This window comes from Phyllostomus hastatus, unplaced genomic scaffold (genome assembly GCF_019186645.2).
Source record: "Phyllostomus hastatus isolate PE091 unplaced genomic scaffold, TTU_PhHast_1.1 phas_scaffold_78, whole genome shotgun sequence".
Taxonomy (NCBI): Eukaryota; Metazoa; Chordata; class Mammalia; order Chiroptera; family Phyllostomidae; genus Phyllostomus; species Phyllostomus hastatus.
Genome location: NW_025334041.1, coordinates 77900578 through 77921480, shown reverse-complemented (window position 1 = coordinate 77921480; position 20903 = coordinate 77900578). Strand labels below are relative to the sequence as shown.

General features: G+C 38.5%; 1 protein-coding gene across 4 annotated transcripts in view; it reads left to right on the top strand.

Moving 5' to 3' along the window:
* CTNNA2 (catenin alpha 2) overlaps positions 1–20903 on the top strand; it is a 1104880-nt gene that overhangs the window by 342472 nt on the left and 741505 nt on the right. For all 4 annotated transcript variants that reach the window (XM_045827749.1, XM_045827747.1, XM_045827750.1 and 1 more), the window contains exons 5-6: positions 4178–4297; positions 7601–7867. In XM_045827749.1, the coding sequence (XP_045683705.1) occupies positions 4178–4297; positions 7601–7867 (387 nt within the window). The remainder of the gene's footprint in view (positions 1–4177; positions 4298–7600; positions 7868–20903) is intronic.

Below are 20903 nucleotides of genomic sequence, written 5' to 3'. Positions count from 1 at the left end.
TACCAATGTTTCTCTCTCACATCAACATTTTCTCTGCTCCTCTTTCTCCCACCCTTCCCCGCTCTCTTAAATAAGAAAGTGATGATCACAAGAGTGACTTAAAGCACTGGTGTGTGCAGTGAATGTTGACAGGAGCACTAGCTCATGCTGTCTAGGTGGGGAGGGGTCAGACCCCTCAGTCAGTACTACTGCCATCCCCCAGGCCTGCCCAGCTCCTTGTGAGTATATTTAATGAATAAATTAATTCTCAGACTGCTTTTTTATATCAAAGTAAATGAGAGCAATTTAAATTGGGAGAATTAGAGGTCAATTGAAGGAGCCTGTAAACTAAATAATAGTGGCAGGCAGGCTTGCTTTAGGAATAGCAGTAAGGGTGGGCTTTGAACAAGCTCTGAGAAGACCCAGACTGTACGAGTTGAAGTGATATGCCCTAAAATTAGTGAATATCTATGCCCACTAATTAGGGAAGGAATTCTTATGTTTTCTAGAAGTTTTAGTCTTTTCAGCTGTACCTATGCACAGGCTCCTAATACTAAGAGCTGGAAAACCTGGCTGAACAAAGGTTCTCACTTTGGTAGGCGCCCAGCCTGGCTGTGGGTGGGGAGCAGCTGTCTGTAGTCAGTCTAAGATCATGAGGGTGATGGAAGGAGGAAGGCTATGTCAGCTTCCTGAAGGGCTCCATTATCAGTTTTTTGGGTACACTTTCCCAATCCAGGGGCCAGGATCTCCCAGACCTCTCCTTACCATGACACCTTCCCCATCAGCCCTGACTTCCTCCTCAGGGCCACCTCAGCAGGTTGCTGCCTGTTTCCTGGCCACAGTGCCCTTCCACTTCATCCATGTCCCCTGTCATAGGTAGGCATTCCAAGAGTAAGATCTTTCCTCTTCAAAATCATTTAGGAAAAAATTTCTCCTTAGGTAGATGCTATGCAGCAGTATTTAAACAGAGAGGTCAGTGTCTCTGTCTAAGGAGCTTTTAATTCAGGCCAGGCATCGGCTAAATATTTGCTATTTGATGTTTCTTTTTTGTGTTTTTAAAAAAGGTATATAATATTCCTGGTTCATTTGGAGAAAGGGTAGAGGGTCTTTGTCTATTGTTTCCATTTCTGTAACATTTTTTGTCTATTCATGTTCGCTATTTCTTTTTGTATCAATATTGACATTTTATGTATTTTAGAATTTATCAGTATCATAGAGGTTTCCAATTTATTAGTGTAGAAGGATTCATTCAATTCCAACTTTATGTATCTTATTGTTTAAATTGGCTTTTGTAGGTAACATGGATGGTGTCGAATCTCTTTAAAAGTCCAACCTGAGAGTTACCGTTTTCTAATTATTTTGCCCATTTCTATTTAGTTTATATTTGGGCTTAGTTGGCCATATTATCTCATATTTTTCATTTACATACCTTCTTTTCATCATTTCTTATCTCCTGTAAGTCTTACAACAACCTCTTACAGTGTGTAGACATCATCTTCGTTTTGTTAACGAAGATAGTGAGGGTCAGAGAGATCAAGTCGCTTCCCTAGGTCACCAAACCGACCAACGACAGAGCTGGGGCTCAAACACGGACCAACATCTCGCTTACTGACTTGTGTCCATCACTCTGGGTCCCAGGCAGGCATAAAAAGCTCTTTGGTGTGTTTGTCTGGCATAGAGGAGTCAATTTCCTTTCCCCGGACACCCAGAAAGGAAAAAAAGAGGGAGAGAGAGATCACCAGCTCTATTCAAAAATAAAAACTTGATTTTACATTGATTTTGATTTCTCACAAATGCCTGGTAACTATCCTTCTCCATTTTGTCTCTTCCTTGACCATGTCCCCTCAGCATTCTGCCTCTCCTCTCTCTCTGCCTCTCTCTGCATCGTCTGTAGTTGTCTGGTGGCAGTGTGTGTGCCCACAGTCTGGACTCTGGTCCCATTTCCTCCCTTTCTGGGTACCTTAGGTGGAATCTGAGCCACTATTCTCTATGAGGACGTTCCATATCCTTTTCCTATCCTTCTAGACTAAAACTCTGAGTATGATGAAGTCCTCTTTCTCACAGACAGACCCCACCACTTGTGTTTCTTTTCAAAAGAACTTCATTGAATTAGAAACAAAATCAAACTGAAATCTGGATTCTTCAGAGAAAAACCACTGAGAAAATAAGTTATCTGTAGCACAACAAAATAAATACTCCAAATTGGTCCAATGAACAAGGGGTGAGAAGCCTGTTTTATAGACATATATTAGAAAACAAATCTAAGATTTAGTCCTGTCTTAGACAATTATTTTCCTTTTCACTGGAACCAGTTTTTATGTCCTGAGGAAAGATTTACAACTCAACAGTAGGAGCAAATTAACTGCCCAGGCTCTCCCCTCCAGGCTGCTGTTGACAGCCACAGAAATGATTATAAACCCATTAGAAAGCATGACCTCACCAGCCTGTTGTATTAAAGATTTCAGGTAAGAGATTCTCATTGAGCTCTAAAAATGCTTTCAGTGGGCCATTCTACCCCATAAGGTGAAATTTGGTTTCAGTCCCTAAATAATATCCAAATACACAAAAGTCCCCTTTTTAATCATGGATCTTTCTTTTCCTTGAGTATTTTCAAAGCTTGGATAGGAATTGGAAGAGGCTAACATTGAGGAGTTAAATCACTATTTTATATTTTTACAATTAGAAAGGAAAAAAGATGCAGAATTTCCGTAGAAGATGAGAATGGAAACTTAATTTTGTATGGAGTCTAGATTACCACTATTCTAAAGAACTTCCCTTACTCCAACTCTTCTCCTAATAAAATGAGGCCAGCTTATATAGGAAATTGAAGGGCATCATATCTATGGAGTGAAAGTTTTAATGATATCCATTATCACTGGTTTGTGCATACCCTTCCTTTTCTCCACTCAGTGAAACTTGATAAGGAAGTTTGGTTAGACACTACTGCAAGTGTGTTAAGCCTAAACACAGCTGTATCTCTGTAGGTTAGAACTATGTCAATTTATGATTTTCCAGCCATGCCAGTGGTCATTTGTACTTGGGCATTGTCAAACAATGAATTGTCTGTATGTTGCCCTTTGATTTGGTCCAAATTACACGAGCTGATGAGGATGTTCTCTGAGTTTCTCATGACTTTAAGAGCTGTATTCTCTCTTTTTCCACCTCCTCTCTCAGAAGCCGGTACTAGTTGCAGCCTGTCTGCCAGGCTTCCTTCACAAAGAGCTTCTGATTTTGTAAACACGTATCTGTCTTACTCACTTGGGATTGTGTTTTTGGCTATTTCTGCTGAAAAATTTCTTGGCGATTTCTACAAAGACACTTTCTTGCTGACAATGATGTAGTTAATCAGTTCACCATAATATCTTAAATTTTAATTAAATTTACACGTATTAAAACCCTAAAGAGATACCAGATGTGGAAACCTTCACACCACATTAAAGTTGAGATCACTCTGGAGGGGAAGAAACTTTAGTACCTCTCAAATCCTCAACTTATTTACAAAGGAATTTTTAGTGAAACTCATACTTCAAGTCCAAGGCCACACAGGAACATCTGATGGCGGTTCGCAGGAACTGGAAGCACAGCACGTCACTAGAGGGTTCTGCTCACCCCAGTTGATGCCACTCTTAGTGGCAACAAAGTGTCAAAATCACTTGCTTCTCCAGGCTCACATTATGTCCTCTTTCTGTCAGACAGAAGGGCATAGACTCAATTTAAAATCATAATCCTGTTAGTCCCAGGTTTAGAGATGTTGCCAAAAGGAATGGTCGCAGAGTCTAATGGTCTAAGTCTTCTGGCAGCCTAGGAGTTCCTACAGGCTTGTTTGCAAATGACTTTGTCTTCTGGAGATCTCTAGAAATAGCTTTAAAGTTCCATATTATTTAAACATATATTTTCTTTGTTTCTTCTCAAAATTAGAAGTGTGTTTTCCTTGTCCAATTATAACTCAAATACAAGCTATAGTATTCTATATGCTCCAAGAGTTCAGCAATTATTATTTCTTATTCTTACAAAATATTCTGTAATCCTTGAACAGATATTTATTCTGATTATTAACGCTTCTTAGAGAAACTATTTTCCCTATTATTTAAATGTTAATGCACATTAGTTTTTTTTACAAACTGACTTTTCTAACAATTTTAGTAATAATTAAATACTATTTGTTTATAAATGTTTATTTTTGTTTTTATCACTTCAGGTGGAAGAGGCCCTAGAAGCTGTCAAAAATGCTACAAACGAACAAGACCTTGCAAACCGCTTTAAAGAATTTGGGAAGGAGATGGTGAAACTTAACTATGTAGCAGCAAGAAGACAACAGGTGGGAAAGATTTTGGAAATGTTGGGGAGCATATGTGAGTTTCAGTAACCCTGTGGCATTGATGACCTGACCAGTGGATCCACCGGCTATCAAATTAGCAAATACCTTCAGAAACTGTGATCACAAAGGCTGCTTCGTGTGTGGGAGTTCTGATACCCTCTGGCCCCTGGCTACCTAGAAGAGGTCTTGGGACACCTGCTTCACTGGCAGGAACCCCCTTGCCAGCCCCACCACATTCTTTCCATCCATTATGGGAAATTCTCCCAAGTCAAATAAAAAATATGGAACTGTGGTGTGATGCTGTAGCCACTCTCTGGGCACTACCCTCGGCCTTCACTCTTGTTTCCCAGCCCTGTGGACACCACCGTGTACATGCACACCCAAGATGTGCAGACTGTGGAGTAAAACTTTTATAACTGAGAGGAAGAAAACATGAAGGAAATTAAAGGCAGAGAGAAGGGGCAATGAAGAGGGGAGGGAGAGCACAGGTGCGAGTGAGTCATTTTGATGGAGAGGGCTGGCCTGGGATCTTCCTTCTCTGCCTCCCCTTTGTCTAGCTTTGTCCAGCACCCTCAATTTTAGCTAGCTCTAGGGATTCATTAGGTACCCAGAGAGTTTTCTTCCCCAAAATGTATTCTTCTTTCTTCCTAGGGGAAAAAGAAAACATTTGCAAATGTGGACTTCTCAGTTAAAATCATTTTTATTCATCTTAAGTGCTCCCAGAATCATTCAACATTTTGGGCAATTCCTAGTGATTTTTTCCTAAGATTTTCTGCAATGACCCAGGAAGCTCCAGTTAACAAACCTTTGTCGAGTGTTCATTCTGTGCCAGGCTGATGCAATATAGTGCTAGAACAAACTTGACTTAGATCTAGCTCCTGGCTCTAAAGAACTTACAATGCCCTTGCAATGGGCTCAGACATGTGATTCAGTTTATGTGCTGATTTTTAAGTGCTTTAAGAATTCTTGTTCAAGTGGTATCTTGTGTGGTAGCCTCAATGTAACGTGGATGGGAGTGAAGTTAATTAGAAGCACAAGCGTGAGACCCAAAACCAAAAAGTCACTGGCTTTTTAAACACCTGAAAAAGAATACTTTGAATCTTGATCTCAGGGACCCAGAAAGAGGCTGGGAAGGAAAATAGGAATGAGGGCATTCAGTGTCTTGCAGAGTGTTTCCGTTTAGTTGTGAGTGGATAGTATTTGAATAGTTCAAGGTTTGGTATCATGTCTCAGATTCACATTTTTAAAAATCCGCACCTGGGGATATGTTTATTGGTTTTAGAGTTGGAGGGAGGGGGGATGGAGGAGACAAAGGGAAAGGGAGGAGAGGAAAAGAGGAAGAAACAGAAACATTTGTGGGAGAGGGAGTAGTATCAACTGGTTGCCTCCCATCCCCATCCCCACTGGGAATCTGACCCACAATCCAGGTATGTGCCCTGGCTGCACTGGGAATGAAACCGGAAAACTGTTGTACGTACAGAGGGATGCTCCAAGCACCCTGCCAGGGCCAGATTCACATTTTAATATTATTATATATGTTACAAAAAAGGGAGTGGTGTGGAAGAGGAGGAACTGGTCGTGGTTTGAGAGGGGCTAAAGTCATCTAGGTAAGCATTGGTGGTAGTCTCAATTAGGGTGGTAGCAGTGGGAATGGAGAAAATGATGGGAGTGGAAGTTTATTTTGAAAATGGAACACCTAGGACCTGCTGTTGAATTGGATGTGTGAGGTTAGGGAGTGAGAGCAACCAGTTCACTTCTAAGCTTCTGGTTTGGGCAAATGGGTAGATGGTGATGAATCTTCTAAGATCAGGCAGACTGGAAAGGGACCAGTTAGAGTTAGAAATAAAGATTTCATATTTAGATACATTGAATTTTGAGAACTTTATCTATGAAGAAATGTAAATAGAAGACAGATTTGGGTTGAAGATAGAAACATGAGTCATCAGTAATTTTTTTATCCACTTTTCATAATTCAACATTTAGATTGTTTTCACTTTTTTTCATGTGATTAAAGAATGTTTTCTCAAGTATCTTTATAGAGATAGTGAGAATTTTCTACTTGTCATCTCTCACATATTCAGAAGTTGTTTTAGCGTAGATACTCAGTAATGAAATATGGAACCTGGGCCAGGTGTTCTGGAGGTTAATAAAGGCCCTTCATGACTGGCTGGGAGGAACCTCCCACCTTCACCACCCAGCTGACTGTCTAGTACAGAGAATGTACTCACATGTCTGTTGCCTGTTTACCTGGGGCTAATGAGTAATCCCAATTTAGAATTTGTGTAGGCTGGCATAAATCTGTTATTTAAGCAGAGGATAGGTGGTTCAGTTATTACCTATTGTCGGTTTGTCTTAACAGACCTAGATATCAAACATAATGACTTGTCTTGGAATTAGTGTGACCCACCAAAGACACAGTTTACTGTTGCCAGGTCCTCCCTCTGTCATGCACCAAATGAGAAAAGTGGGGTGGAGACCCAGGTGTTCATATACTAGGCAATGATGTTTGAAGCTGGGAAAATGTTCTCCCAGAGATACATGCTGGCAACCCCGTAAAGCTGAAAATAAAGTGACTTCCCAGTGGTATTATTTTGCTATTCAAAACTAGGAAAGCAAATCATTTTTCATCTACTATATTTTATTCCTTAAGCACAATAATTGAGCTGCCATTGAAGGTGGTTTTAAAAAAATGAACCCTATTCTGAAAATGGTACAGAAGTGGCAGCCATGCACTAAGCAAAAATCAGAGTTGGATTTCCCTTGTTTGTAATTGTAATAAAGTTTGGGTTTTCCGACTGCTGCTAACTATGATCCATGAAAGCCACTTACTTGGTTGGTGGCTCAATTTCTGTGTTCTCTCAGCAACATGTATGACATGCCTTGCATGGGCCACATGCTGTGCTAATGACTGAAGAACCACTGTACAAGACAGACAGGGCTCCCTGACCCGTAAGGACATCGAGCACAGGAGGTATCTAGTATAGTAAGCTTAATCAAGTATGAGTGTTAAAGATAGGAGGCAAGCACACAGAAAGGGGCATAGCTTAGAGGGCTGGAAGGAGAGTGGGCTCTAGGAGGATGGGTCACCTCAGGTGAAAGGCTAGGGTGGAGGAGGGATGCTCAGATATTTCACACAGAAAGAACACCACGTACAAAGTACTGGCAGCTAGAGAGAGGACGAGGGAGTATAGATGGCTTCTAAAATCCAGCGTGGTTCCCAGCCTCTGCGGCTCTAAGTTCTATTACAAACACTTCTGTGGAAAGTGTCATGGATGTGACAGGTTTCATGTTTTGCACGCACAGGAGCTGAAGGACCCTCACTGTCGGGATGAAATGGCTGCAGCCCGAGGGGCCCTGAAGAAGAATGCCACGATGCTGTACACAGCTTCCCAAGCCTTCCTCCGCCATCCAGATGTTGCCGCCACAAGAGCCAATCGAGATTACGTGTTCAAACAAGTCCAGGAGGCCATTGCTGGTATCTCCAATGCTGCTCAAGCTACCTCGCCCACTGACGAAGCCAAAGGTCACACAGGCATTGGCGAGCTGGCTGCTGCTCTGAATGAGTTTGACGTAAGCATCCTAGTGACATACACCAAGGGCTGCACACTTCCATCAAAAGCAATGCATTGGGGATGCAGAGCCACCATCTCAGTATATATATTGATGGACCCCCTTGGAGGCTTTTGGTAGTGTGATAAACCACATAAGGAGTTTCTGTTGTTAAACAAACACCTTCAAGGCAGAAAGCTTTTCTGAAAGAAAGGGTATATTGCCAGCCAGAAAACGGACCAGGTCCTGGGAGACACAGCCTAAATAACCAGCAGCAGGGCCGGAGGGTGAAAACTATATGTCCACCATCCTAGGGCTGACGGAGCTCTTTCATACAATGAGTTTGGGGAAGAAACTTATTGTATAAGTTTCAGTGTAAGCTGTTTTGAAAGAATTTACATGGGCTACAGTTAAAGAGGGCAGGGCAAAGTGAAACAGGCTAGTTCTGGAATAGCTGGCTTATCCCTAAGGAAGAAATGTTTACTCTTTTGGATTGGTTGTGGGCAATAGTCTGGAAAGTTCAGGCATAAGCAGAATGCAGTGGAGTCTGGTGGTTGGCTATTCCTTTTTAGATAAAAGCTAAAATAGCTGTCTGGAAGTTAATTAAAATTTTCAACGTACATTCAGGAATATGAGCCGTCTTTTTTTGGCTTCTGGCCACTGACTCCATTAACTAACTCCTTGTCTCTTTTTCCCACCCTTCAGCTTGCTGTAACTTAATTGGAGACATCTCAGAATTTTTCTCTTATCACTGCTATTAGGGATTTGACATACTGGCAGAACCTAGTTTACTTATCTTTAAAGGAACTATAAAGGGACTATAAAGAGGGGCTGATCCCATGCAAATATTACAGAAATCTTGAACACTATCAACTTTCCTACCTCATGGGCTATTTTAGGGACAGTTCATCATTTAGATGGTAGGGTTTATTATTAAAGGGACAAATGTCATGGGCAGCTTAGATGTAGATTGCATCTCTGTTGTACCTGAGTGAAGAACTATCCTCAACCTTTTCCTTTTAAATCAGTGGCAAAACAAACTCTGTTTCTCTCTGATCCCATGTGGGATCCTGATCTCTATGTTGCCTCTTTGGGTAGCAGCACCTCTACTATTTCCATGAATGGCCCACATTCTGCACCTGCTGTTTCTGAAGGTTGCTCCTTGGCATATTCAAGGTATTAAAGTGAGCGAGAGGGACTCATGTCATCAGCACCCCAGTAGGACAGCCCTTGCCATCCCTAGTCAGGATACAGGCTCACCCGTGAGAAGTTGGAATTCAGCTGAGTTTATACTGTGATTACGTGGGTTGGGAGAGCTACAAAGACTTAAAGTAATCAGTATCTGCTTTCAAGGGTTATATTTTCCCGTAGGGGAGATGAGGGAGGTGGAATGTGCTCAACACCCTTTAAGTGATAAATAAAACACAATGTTACAGGAATTCATAGGAATAAAAGAGGGTCCCTACCGGCCATGCAGAAAGATGATGAGCTTGCTTTCGGACATGTCGACAGGACCTTTTGGCAGGGCATGACTGGCTGGCTGCTAGGAAAGAGTGTTAGGAGCAAATATTTATTAAAGATGGGTGGTGTAATGTAGGAATGGTTATAATACTTTACATTCAAATAACTCTGTAGTCCAGGGCCTCTCCTCTTGTTTTTTAGTAAAAATACAGGGTCCAGCAGAAGTAATGCCCATTTGAGTGTGGTTGGTAGGGCAATAATATGGGTATAATAATTTATAGTTTTAATCTGAACATTTCACCTACAATGTGTGCTTGAGTATGATATTGTTACAGTACAGAATTACATGATTATGATTTTGTAATAAATGATTTGATAATAAAAAGGGGCTGTTATTTGTGCCAGACCCTGTGTGTGTGCGCGCGCACACACACACACACATACACTAGTTCATATATTATTTTCTAAAGTTTTTTGTAGGGATTAATTATGATAATAAATTTAAAACATTTACCACAGAAGTTGGGCCTTAATGAATTATTATATTCACAAAGTTTGGAGACAACTGAAAATTTATTGGAACTAATAAAAGAATATATGTTTTGAAATAAACAAAAGAAGTCACTGGATTTCCATAAAATAAAAAGAATAATGGGGAAAGAAATCCTGTTCGCAAAGTATCCAATAAAATAATTTTTGGCTTTATTTCACTAGTTAATTTAATTTTCTATTATATGTTATAAATAATCCTGGTATAAGTATATAGTAACAATCCTAAAAAAGGAAATTACATTCTTTTACTGAAGAGCAACTTATGTTTTTGGTAAATGGTGTCACGATCACAGGCAGGAAACTTGGCCCCATCAATATTTATCATGTTCAGACAGTCCCGGGAAAAATTTTAGGAGAGTTCTTTTGAAACTTGACAGTAGTGATAAATTTTTTGTCTATTTTTTCCTGTTTCCTGGAATAAGAATGGATGAATCTATATTTTAAGGAAGTGAAAATAAGTTGGCCATTCCCTCAGATATTAAAGCATTATAATACTACGTTAATTTTTAAATTGTGCATCAGAACAACAGCAACAAAAAAGCCTCATTTGTTAAACAGAATAGAAAATTGCAATCTCCATTACAAAATTATTTTATGAAATGGTGCTTTTAAACATGAACAATAGGTAGATTAGCCATATTATGCCAAAATGTAATATTTTTAATCATAGCTTAGTTTATGGTCAAAAAGTAAAGAAGGAAACCTAAGGGAGGCCACTGCAGTTCAGTAGCAGTGCAGCGCTGGCAGCTCGCCAATGGGTCCACAGACCCTTCAGCTGCTGCCACCTTCTGCCCAAGAGCAGGAACTCCAGCTCTCTACTTTTTTATCTAGACCATTTTTAGTAAAAGGAGCTTTTACTGAAAGTGAATTTGACAATTGAGGCCTCACTGAGAGTATTAAAAGTGGCTTTGGATTCATAAAACTTAAAGGCATGTGGGGAAAATCATTTAGTTATATATATCAAGATATATTAACTTTCAATTGTTCTACTATAGCGATACTTTCTCATGATGCCCAGTTAAGGCCTTACAGCCTTAACAAATGAATATATCAACTGAAGATGTTTTTTATAACACATGGTATATAACTAATTCCCTAATTATATTTTAGTTACTTCATGTTATTACATATATTAAACCAAGTAATTTTTATTACTTATTATATTAAGTATATTATATTACCTAAATATTATATACTCCATCAGCCTAGTATATTAAACAAGTGATATTTTATTTTAAATGTGTACTGGTTCTTAAGCTACATATATTGTGTAAGGCCTTATCTAATTTTAAAATTTCTCAGAGCTTGACAAAAATCAACTTGTGGAGCTGTCTAAATTGTCAGGTAATAGATAACAATTTCATTTGGTGTGATTCCCTAAAAATTCTTATATAATAAGTGCAATTTTACTACTTTCTCAAAAGTAGTAATGCTAGTAAAGTATTACTAAATATTAAAGCATATGAGGTAATTAATCTTTTGTAGATGTTCTATCATTTCTGACACTGGCAAACCCAGCAGTCCTTAGTGATATTTTAAATTCCTTTACTAAAAATGATGTTCCATTTCTCTTTATGTTGTAACAGAATTATACATTTCTGTCCTACACTTGCATAATGAGTAATGTGGTATTATTTATTTCCCAGGCACATTGACTTGAAATTGATTTAGAATTCACAGGCATCTACCTTGAATTCCAAATGCTATTCTCAGCTATTAAGCAAATTGATATTACATCAAGTGGGAAACTTCACTGAAATTTCCTGTGGCTTACTTTTCTGGCAATACCCCTTCCTGAAGCTTGGTTTAGTAGCTTGCCAATATAATGGAGATTTTTAAAAAGTAAAGTGTTTTTGAGGACCTGAAGTGAAAGGAACCATAGAAATACAAAACATAATTTCATAGCATGGCTAACATGCTCTAATGTTGAATTTGAAGATTATTTTGTGTTAATAGCTCTCAGTGTGTCAAATCCAGTTTTATGGTAGGTAGGATGCAGAGGGTACTGAGAGTTTGATAGTTGATTTAAAATAAGGTAAAATTTTATATTTTTATATTCATTTGTCTAAATTATAGGACTGATTTCTAATGGGTAGTTACGATTATAGCTCAGTGCTTGATGACCTATTTTGTGACACTATCCTTCTGCCTATGTGAATAATTGATGTGGTGAATTATGAAGCAAAAGAATGAAGAAGAACCCCAGTATTTCAACAGCTTGAAACTGTCAAGAGCATCTCTTCAGATATAACAGCAAAAAGTAAGATAATTGCTAGTCAATGGAAAAATCACCCTATCATAACATGCAGCAGTTTGAGGTGGTTAATTTTATCTAGTGAAACTATCTACTAAAGAATACTGAAAAGTATTTTTTAAAATCTAGTGATTGCTCAAAATTAAATCATATAATGTCAATTTTGACTGAAAGAAAACTTTCAAGAGTGAGAGGAAAATTAGATTACTCCTACAGAATCCCTTTTTTGAAGCTTCTTTTGTAGAAAATAATGTTGGAAAAATGGAAATTAATACCATTCATTATTCAGCCTTTGTAATTGGTAGCTATTTTCTTTTGAAAGTTTTTTTTAAATCAGATAATAAACACTATCTCAAATTCTCTAATTCCCTACTTGTGACCTTGCTTCCTTCATTTCCCATTTGCCCTAGGAGTTTGCTTGATTAATAATTTTATTTTTTCTTGTACATTTAGTTCCATCTGCTCAGCCCACAGAAAAATGTATTTCTCTTAAACAACCTAAAAATAAAATAAAGTGTTAGACTACCATATTTACCTATTCTCATATTTTAGTTTTTTCTTACACAGTTCTTTTAAGAAGTAGATTCTAACCCTTGCTTCAATGTCTTGGCTGCCGACTAGCTCTTACCTGTGTCAGCCTTGCCATCTAGCCCTCCTCTGCCCCTCCTCAGTAATACTGTGTCTGAGAGTCTCTAGGGACACCTTCCTTATGAAGTCTATATGCTTCTACTTTCTAGTCCTTAACTGCTTCAACTTTGGAAGGAGGGGCATTTATAATAGTATTAACCAGACTTCTTGCAAGATTTAAATATCTGTACTTGAGAAGTAGGACAATCCGGTCCTACTCAAGCACCTCAAGCTGAAATGTCACCATGACATACCAACTCTGTGTAAGTTGTCCTTCCTATTTTTACCTGCTTTTTCATACCTACCTCATCTTCTTAGATTTTCTTTCTCTTTTTTCTTCTCTTTAAATATGTTTTCTTTTCTTGGTCTAATTATAATTTTCTTGCTGATGTAGTCTTCAGTGGATGGAAATACTGGAATGTGAGCACAAGGAAAGATGAGACATCTTCAATCACAGATCTATGGGGAAAGCTAGGATCTCTACCTGACAAGATTAGGGAGCCCAGGCTGACTGCATCGATGAGAGAATCATCCCATGGGGAGCACCTCCATGTTCCAGCGGTCACTGCCCAGAGGTTGTGCCAACCTCCTGCCCTTCTCAGGGGTACACAGATATTCCAGGGGGTATAGAATTCAGCAAGAATTCAGGTTTCAGAAGTCATTTCACAGCAGGATCCAGCCCTCTTGGGGACATGGAAAAGAGCTTTCTGGATACCTGAGAGTAGGGTGTGGGGCCCAGGGCTGCAGTACAACTCCATTGGAGGTGGGAGTGAGTAACCCAAATACACAGCCTCAGAGATCTACACTGAAGGAAAAGGTGAGTCTGTCTGTTGTCCCACTGCTTCAAATATCACTCTTATACTTTCTGAATAGTGAGATAATACTTTTTCATTGTTACTAGACACAGACTGATGTTCCCGTGGAAGTTCTGGTCTCTTAAAGATGCCACAAATCTGAGTTCCAGCCAGCTCAGTGATTTTTGCAGGGTTTTACTGACTCATGATCTCTGCATCAGGAAAGCAGGAATGCCTCCTTGGCCAAGTAAATTTGCACAGAGCATCTTGTTCAGCCCCTTCCCAGTTCTGATTTTCTTTTCTGCTGTAGAAAATTAACATAGTTATTTATCAGAGAAGCTTATCCTAGGCCTCCTCTCCTTTGACATTCTATCAAGTATTTTGACTACAGGTATCTGGGAACATCCATATTAGGATATGAAGACTATAAGTTTCTTACATATAGAATCAGGGCGAGTGGAAGAGAGGAGAGTGCCCTATCAAAATACTGTAAACATACTGGTGAAAAATATGCAAGGTGTAGCTAGTCTTCTAAAGAATTAGCAAGCAGGAGGCCAAATGCACAAAAATGAAGTCTCGTAAGAAGGACCATTTAGCTTCTGGTAAGCAATTTCAAACTCCTAATTTAGGTACTAAAAAGATAGAGCAGACAAACTCAGCAATTTTCTTCCTATCTTAATGCATGCCAATATTGTCAAAGGCTTAACATCTGTAGAGTTATTATGACTATTTTTCTTTAATACTTTAATTAGTACTTCTTAATAATAATGGTGTCTTCTGTATTCCTATGAAGTAATTTCTACTTAATGGCCATTGGAAGTAGCCCAGGACATTGTAAAGAGCCCAGGACTTGGACTGAGTATCTGGATCTTATTCCAAGCTCTGCAAATAACTGAAGATGTGTGACCTTGTGTTACTGAGGTGGCATCTGTAGGCCTTGCACTAAGGATCAGCCACAAGAAGGCTAAGATCTTTCACTGAGAGCTTACAGTGTGCCAAGTAAAATATAAGAATGAAGGTGTGCAAGGTGTAAAGGAGAATTGCTCAGTAAACAGCTTGCATACATGCTGTGATATGCACTTATATATGTAGCATGAGCTTACCTACTCTGTGTGTGTTTGTGGGATGATGTTAGGAAGAGTGAAATCATGGAAGTGTTCCAAGGATGTGGTGTATGAGTAGCAATTAGCATGATGAAGTGTGAATGACAGTGTTTCTCAAGGGGAAAGAGCATCATTGCCTGTAGAAGGCAGGTGGAAAGGAGTGCATAAATTACTCAGCCCAGGGATGGAGCCCAGGGGATGAGGAGAACTCAGGCTCAGTGGGCGAGGTGGGGGCAGATCCCAGAGCCTTATAGGACCTGCAAGGGGCTGGGCTTCAAGAGCATTGGAAGTTGCTAGTGATCTAAGTAGGGAAATATATGGTCAGATTTCTGTTTTAAAAGATCCCTCTGTTTGTTTATTTTATTCTTTAGATTTCACATGTAAATGAAATCATATGGCATTTATCTTTCTCTCTTCGACTCAGTTTACTTAGCATAATATACTCTGTCTCCATCCATTCTGTTACAAATGGTTAAGTTCATTCTTTATTATGGCCAAGTAATATCCCACAAACAAAATGGAAAGATTCATAGACTGATGGTTGCCAGAGGGGAGGGTGTTTGGGGGTTGGAGGTTGGGTGAAAAAACGCAAATAGATTAAGAACTATAAGTAGGTAGTCACAGTAAATAGTCATGGGAATATGAAAGTATAGCATGGAAAATATAGTCAATAATGTAATATTGATGTATGGTGTCAGGTGAGTACTTAAAATATCAGGGGGATCACTTTGTAAAGCATATGATTATCAAACCACTAGGCTGTACACCTGAAACTAATATAAAACAATATTAAATGTCAACTTTAATTGAAAAATAAAATAAACAGTCCCTCTGGCTGCAGGGTGGAGAATAAATTTCCAAGGGGCAAAGCCACAACGTAGCACAAATGATTGGGGTGAGAAGTTATGAATGTCTGACCTGTTGTTGGAGTAGGAATGGGAAGAACTGAAAGGACCTAGACCGTATGGGGGAGTAAAATAATAGGCCTTGAGGACTGACTAAAAAAAAATTATTTTCAGGTATCAAAAGAGTTCATTTTTTTACCATAACTTTTTGTTAATAAGCCCTTTTTAAAAAAAAAATTCCCATTATGAAATTTTAGAACTTTCAGTGCTTGGTGGGGTTTTGTTTTTGTTTTTGTTTTTGCACAATAGAACTTTCTTACACAGAAGTTTTTTTTCTGGTTTTTAGTTCACTTATATACCAACCAGTGTGATTAAATGCCTAGTGATTTATGCAGATACATATTTTAAACATTCTTAATCCAAATTCTACAGCATCTAGCATTTTTCTAATCTAGTTAAAGATATTCATGTTTAATTGATCTCCTAACAGTATGTGTTTAGTATTGTCATTTTTCATGTGGGGGGAAAACCTATTAGACACATTTTTTTTTAATGGAGACAAATTTTCCAATCTGGGAGCACATAGTATCAATAACTGGGATTAGTAGGACACATCAATTCTCTGTTCTTCACCACATCTCCCTTTAATGCACTAACACACTGCCTTCTGAACCTATATGCTCTTTTCCATTCTGGCAAATTAAAACAAACAGAAATTACCTTTTATTCCTTTCTAACTGGAAACAAGTGATGTGTATTATAGTGTTCTTTATCATAGAGTGACATCTGGTGGCCAAATGGAACATTAAGAAATATCCAGCGGGTGTTTACCTGTAAACAGAGCACAGACTAAGTACACTGGGCCCAAACACAGGGGATGAATGTGGGCAGGATGTAGTCTGCCCTCAGAGAACTTTCACTTTGCTCTTGGCACCCTTTAATATGCTAATGTTATGCAATGAAAGTCACCTTAATCCTGTTGAGAAATTTTTATAGCCCTGGGAAGGTGGTAAAGATGGATGCAGATGCAGGAGAGTTTTGTGGGAAGAGAAGCAGAGGCAGGATGGAGAGTACAGGGAGGTCTGCTGACGGAGGGTGGGACCAGGTCAGCCAGCATCTGGAACCACCGAGTCTTCCCTCCTTCCCAGCTGGACCACAGCCTATCCAGGACCCATTTATCTAGTATTGTTATTTCTTGTCCAGAAATCTGATTAAATTTGACTCTGGGGTATTGACACTTCCTATATCTTCTTGCTTACAAATAGCCTTAGCTTTTTAAGATGTTATAAACCTAAGAGTATTTTCTAATAGTATCATTTACCTTTCTCTCATGCTTTTTAAAAAGTAATTACTCCAAGGAAATATCCTACCACAATTTAGTATTCTCGTCTGCATTTCAGCCAATAACTATGGAGCTACAAAAATTATTAAGCAAATAGCAGACTGAGATTTGAAGTATTGTTTTTTTAAATTGCAATTTAAATTGTCACTTGCTTGTCTCCCTGTTGTCTTTAATCAAAAATATTACATTTTCCTCTTGTTTTATTTTTTTCACAAGGGAAAAAGTAAGAATCTGTATTATTTCCAATGAGGGTAATTTTCTCCTTTGAGAATATTGACAGAATCTGTGTGTCTGAGTTCACCTTTATTTCACATAACTAGTACTAAATATAACAGTGAATACTGATGTAATTGATTATAATTATGATAATCATATATCAATATATCATTATCAATCATCATATGGATATATATTGTCTAAATATGTGATGGCAAATGTTTGCTTATCATTTATTTATTAGTTATACTTTAAAATCAAGGAACCAAACAAGTCATTTTATGTGGTAAGCTATTTACTGGTGAAACTGGGGTTTATTAAAAATGTTTACCTCCTGCCACTGTGGCTTGGTTGGTTGGAACATAGTGCTGCACACTGAAAGGTTGCAGATTCAATTCCCGGTTGGGGCCCGTACAGGAGGCAACCAACTGATGATGTTTCTCTCATATCCATGATTCTCTCTCTCCCTCCCTCCTACTTCCTGTCCTACTTCCTCCCCTTGTCTCCCATCCTCTCTCTAAAAGTAACAAAATAATATCCTTTGCTCAGGATTAAAAAATAATAATACAATGTTTACCTCCTTAGTCTTATTTTCTTTCCTGATTTTTTTAAAATACAAAGAAAATTTCATATAGTTTGTTTTTAACATTTTTTAAATGGTTGTTCAGCTACACGTGTCTCCATTTTTCCCTGTCACATCCCCCTGCCCCACCCTCAATCCTGTCCCCTTTGGCTTTGTCCGTGTGTCCTTTATATATGTTCCTTGATAAACCTTCCCCTTCCCCCTTCCCCCATTTTCCCTCTACCTCTTCCCCTATGGTTACTCTCAGTGTGTTCTTTTTAAAAAAAATTTAATTGTTGTTCAAATACAGTTTTCTGTCTTCTACTCCCATCCCAGCCAACTCCCTCAGCCCTCCCCACCTCCCTCCCATTTCTACCTCCCCCACCCCCACCACCACCAGTTTTTGTCCATGTGTCCTTTATACTTGTTCCTATAAACCCTTCCCCTCCCTGGTAATTCCCTCCCCTCTCCTCTCTGGTCAGCCTGTTATCTGTTTCAGTGTCTTTGGTTATATTTTGCTTCTTTCTTTGTTTTGTTGTTTAGGTTCCTGTTAAAGGTGAGATCATATGGTATTTGTCTTTCACTGCCTGGCTTATTTCACTTAGCATAATGCTTTCCAGTTCCATCCATGCTGTGGCAAAAGGTAGGAGCTCCTTCTTTCTTTCTGCTGCATAGAATTCCATTGTATAAATGTACCATCCGTTTTTGATCCATTCATTTACTGATAAGCACCTAGGTTGCTTCCAACACTTGGTTATTGTAAATTGTGCTGCTATGAACATTGGGGTGCGTAGGTTCTTTTGGATTGGTGTTTCAGGGTTCTTAGGATATAATCCTAGCAGTGGGATTGCTGGGTCAAACGGCAGATCCATTTTTAGTTTTTTGAGAAAATTCCATACTGTTTTCCATAGTGGTTGTACCAGTCTGTAATCCCACCAGCAGTGCACTAGGGTTCCCTTTTCTTCACAACCTCTCCAGCCCTTTTTGTTTGTTGCTTTGTTTATGATGGCCATTCTGACTGGTGTGAAGTGATATCTCATTGTGGTTTTAATTTGCACCTCTCTGATACCTAGCGATACTGAGCATCTTTTCATGTGTCTCTGGATCCTTTGTATGTCCTCCTTGGAGAAGTGTCTGTTCAAATCCTTTGCCCATTTTTTAATTGGGTTGCTTGTCTTCTTAGAGTGGAGTCATGTAAGTTCTTTATATGTTTTGGAGATCAAACCCTTGTCTGAGGTATCATTGGCAAGTGTTTTCCCATACATTTGGTTCTCTTTTTATTTTAATACTATTTTCTTTAGCTGTGCAGAAGCTTTTTATTTTGATGAGATCCCATTTGTTTATTCTTTTCTTTATTTCCCTTGCTCTAGGGGATATATCAGTGAAAATGTTTCTGCATGAAATATCTGAGATCTTCCTGCCTATGTTCTCCTCTAGGACTTTAATGGTGCCACAGCTTATATTTAAATCTTTTATCCATCTTGAATTTACTTTTGTGTATGGTGTAAGTTGATGCTGGAGTTTCATTTTTTTTGCACGTAGCTAGCTGTCCAGTTCTCCCAACACCATTTGTTGAAGAGGCTATTTTTACACCATTTTCTGTTACTGCCCCCTTTGTCGAATATTAATTGACTGCAGAGACTTTGGTTTATTTCTGAACTCTCTGTTCTGTTCCATTGGTCCATGTGCCTGTTTTTATGCCAGTACCAGGCTGTTTTGATTACTGTGGCCTTGTAGTACAGTTTGGTATCAGGTATTGTGATCCCTCCTACTTTGCTCTTCTTTCTCAAAATTGCAGCAACTATTCAGGGTCTTTTATGGTTCCATATAAATTTTTGAAGTGTTTGTTCTATGTCTGTGAAATATGCTATTGATACTTTAATAGGTATTGCATTGAATCTGTAAATTGCTTTGGGTACTATGGACATTGTGATGGTGATATTCTTCTGATCCATGAACCCAGTGTATGTTTCCATTTGTTTGTGTCTTACTTGATTTCTTTCTTCAGTGTTGTGTAGTTTTCTACATACAGGTCTTTCCCCTCCTTGGTTAGGTTTATTCCTAGGTATTTTATTTTTCTTTTTGCTATATCAAATGGGATTTTCTTTTTGATTTCTGCTTCTGCTGTTTCATTGTTGGTATACAAACATGCCTTTGATTTCTGGATATTGACTTTGTATCCTGCTGTTTTGCCAAATTCATTTATTAGGTTGAGTAGTTTTTTGGCCTAGTCTGTAGGATTTTCTATGTACACTATCATGTCATCTACAAACAATGACAGTTTTGCTTCTTCCTTTCTGATTTGGATGCCTTTTATTTCCTTTTCTTGTCTGATCACTGTGGCTAAACTTCCAATACTATGTTGAATAGAAGTGAAAGTGGACAACCTTGTCTTGTTCCTGATCTTGGTGGAAAAGATTTTAGTTTTTGCCCATTGAGTATGATGTTGGCTTTGGGTCTCTCATATATAGCCTTTATTATGTTGAGGAATGCTCCCTCTATTCCCACTTTGCTGAGTGTTTTCATCATAAATGAGTGCTGTACCTTATCAAATGTTTTTTCTGCATCTATTGATATGATCATGTGATTTTTGTCTTTGCTTTTGTTTATGTGATGTATTACATTTACTGATTTCTGAATATTGTACCATCCTTGCATCCCTGGAATGAATCCCACTTGGTCATAGTGTATGATCTTTAATGTATTGTTGGTTGCAGTTTGCCAATATTTTGTTGAGGATTTTAGCTCCTTTGTTCATTAATGATATTGGCCTGAAGTTTTCTTTCTTTGTTGTGTCTTTATCTGGTTTTGGAATTAGGATGATAACTGGCTTCATAAAAAGAGTTTGGGAGTCTTCCATCATTCTGGATTTTTTTTTAATAGTCTGTGAAGGATAGGGGTTAGCTCTTCCTTAAATGCTTTGTAGAATTCTCCCATGAAACCATCCAGTCCAGGGCTTTTGTGTGTTGGGAGTTTTTTGATTACTGCTTCAATTTCATCTGCTGTTATTCATCTGTTTGGGCTTTCTGCTGCTTCTTCATTGAAATTTGGAAGATTATATTTTTCTAGAAATTTGTCCATTTCACCTAGGTTTTCAAATTTCTTGGCATGCAGTTCATAGTAATTTCTTACAATCCTTTGTATTTCTGTGATGTCAGTTGTAATTTCTCCTCTTTCATTTCTAATTGTGTTTATTTGGGTCCTTTCTCTTTTTATCTTGGTGAGCTTGCTTAAAGACTTGTCGATTTTGTTTATCTTTTCAAAGAACCAGCTCCTGGATTCATTGATCCTCAGAATTGTG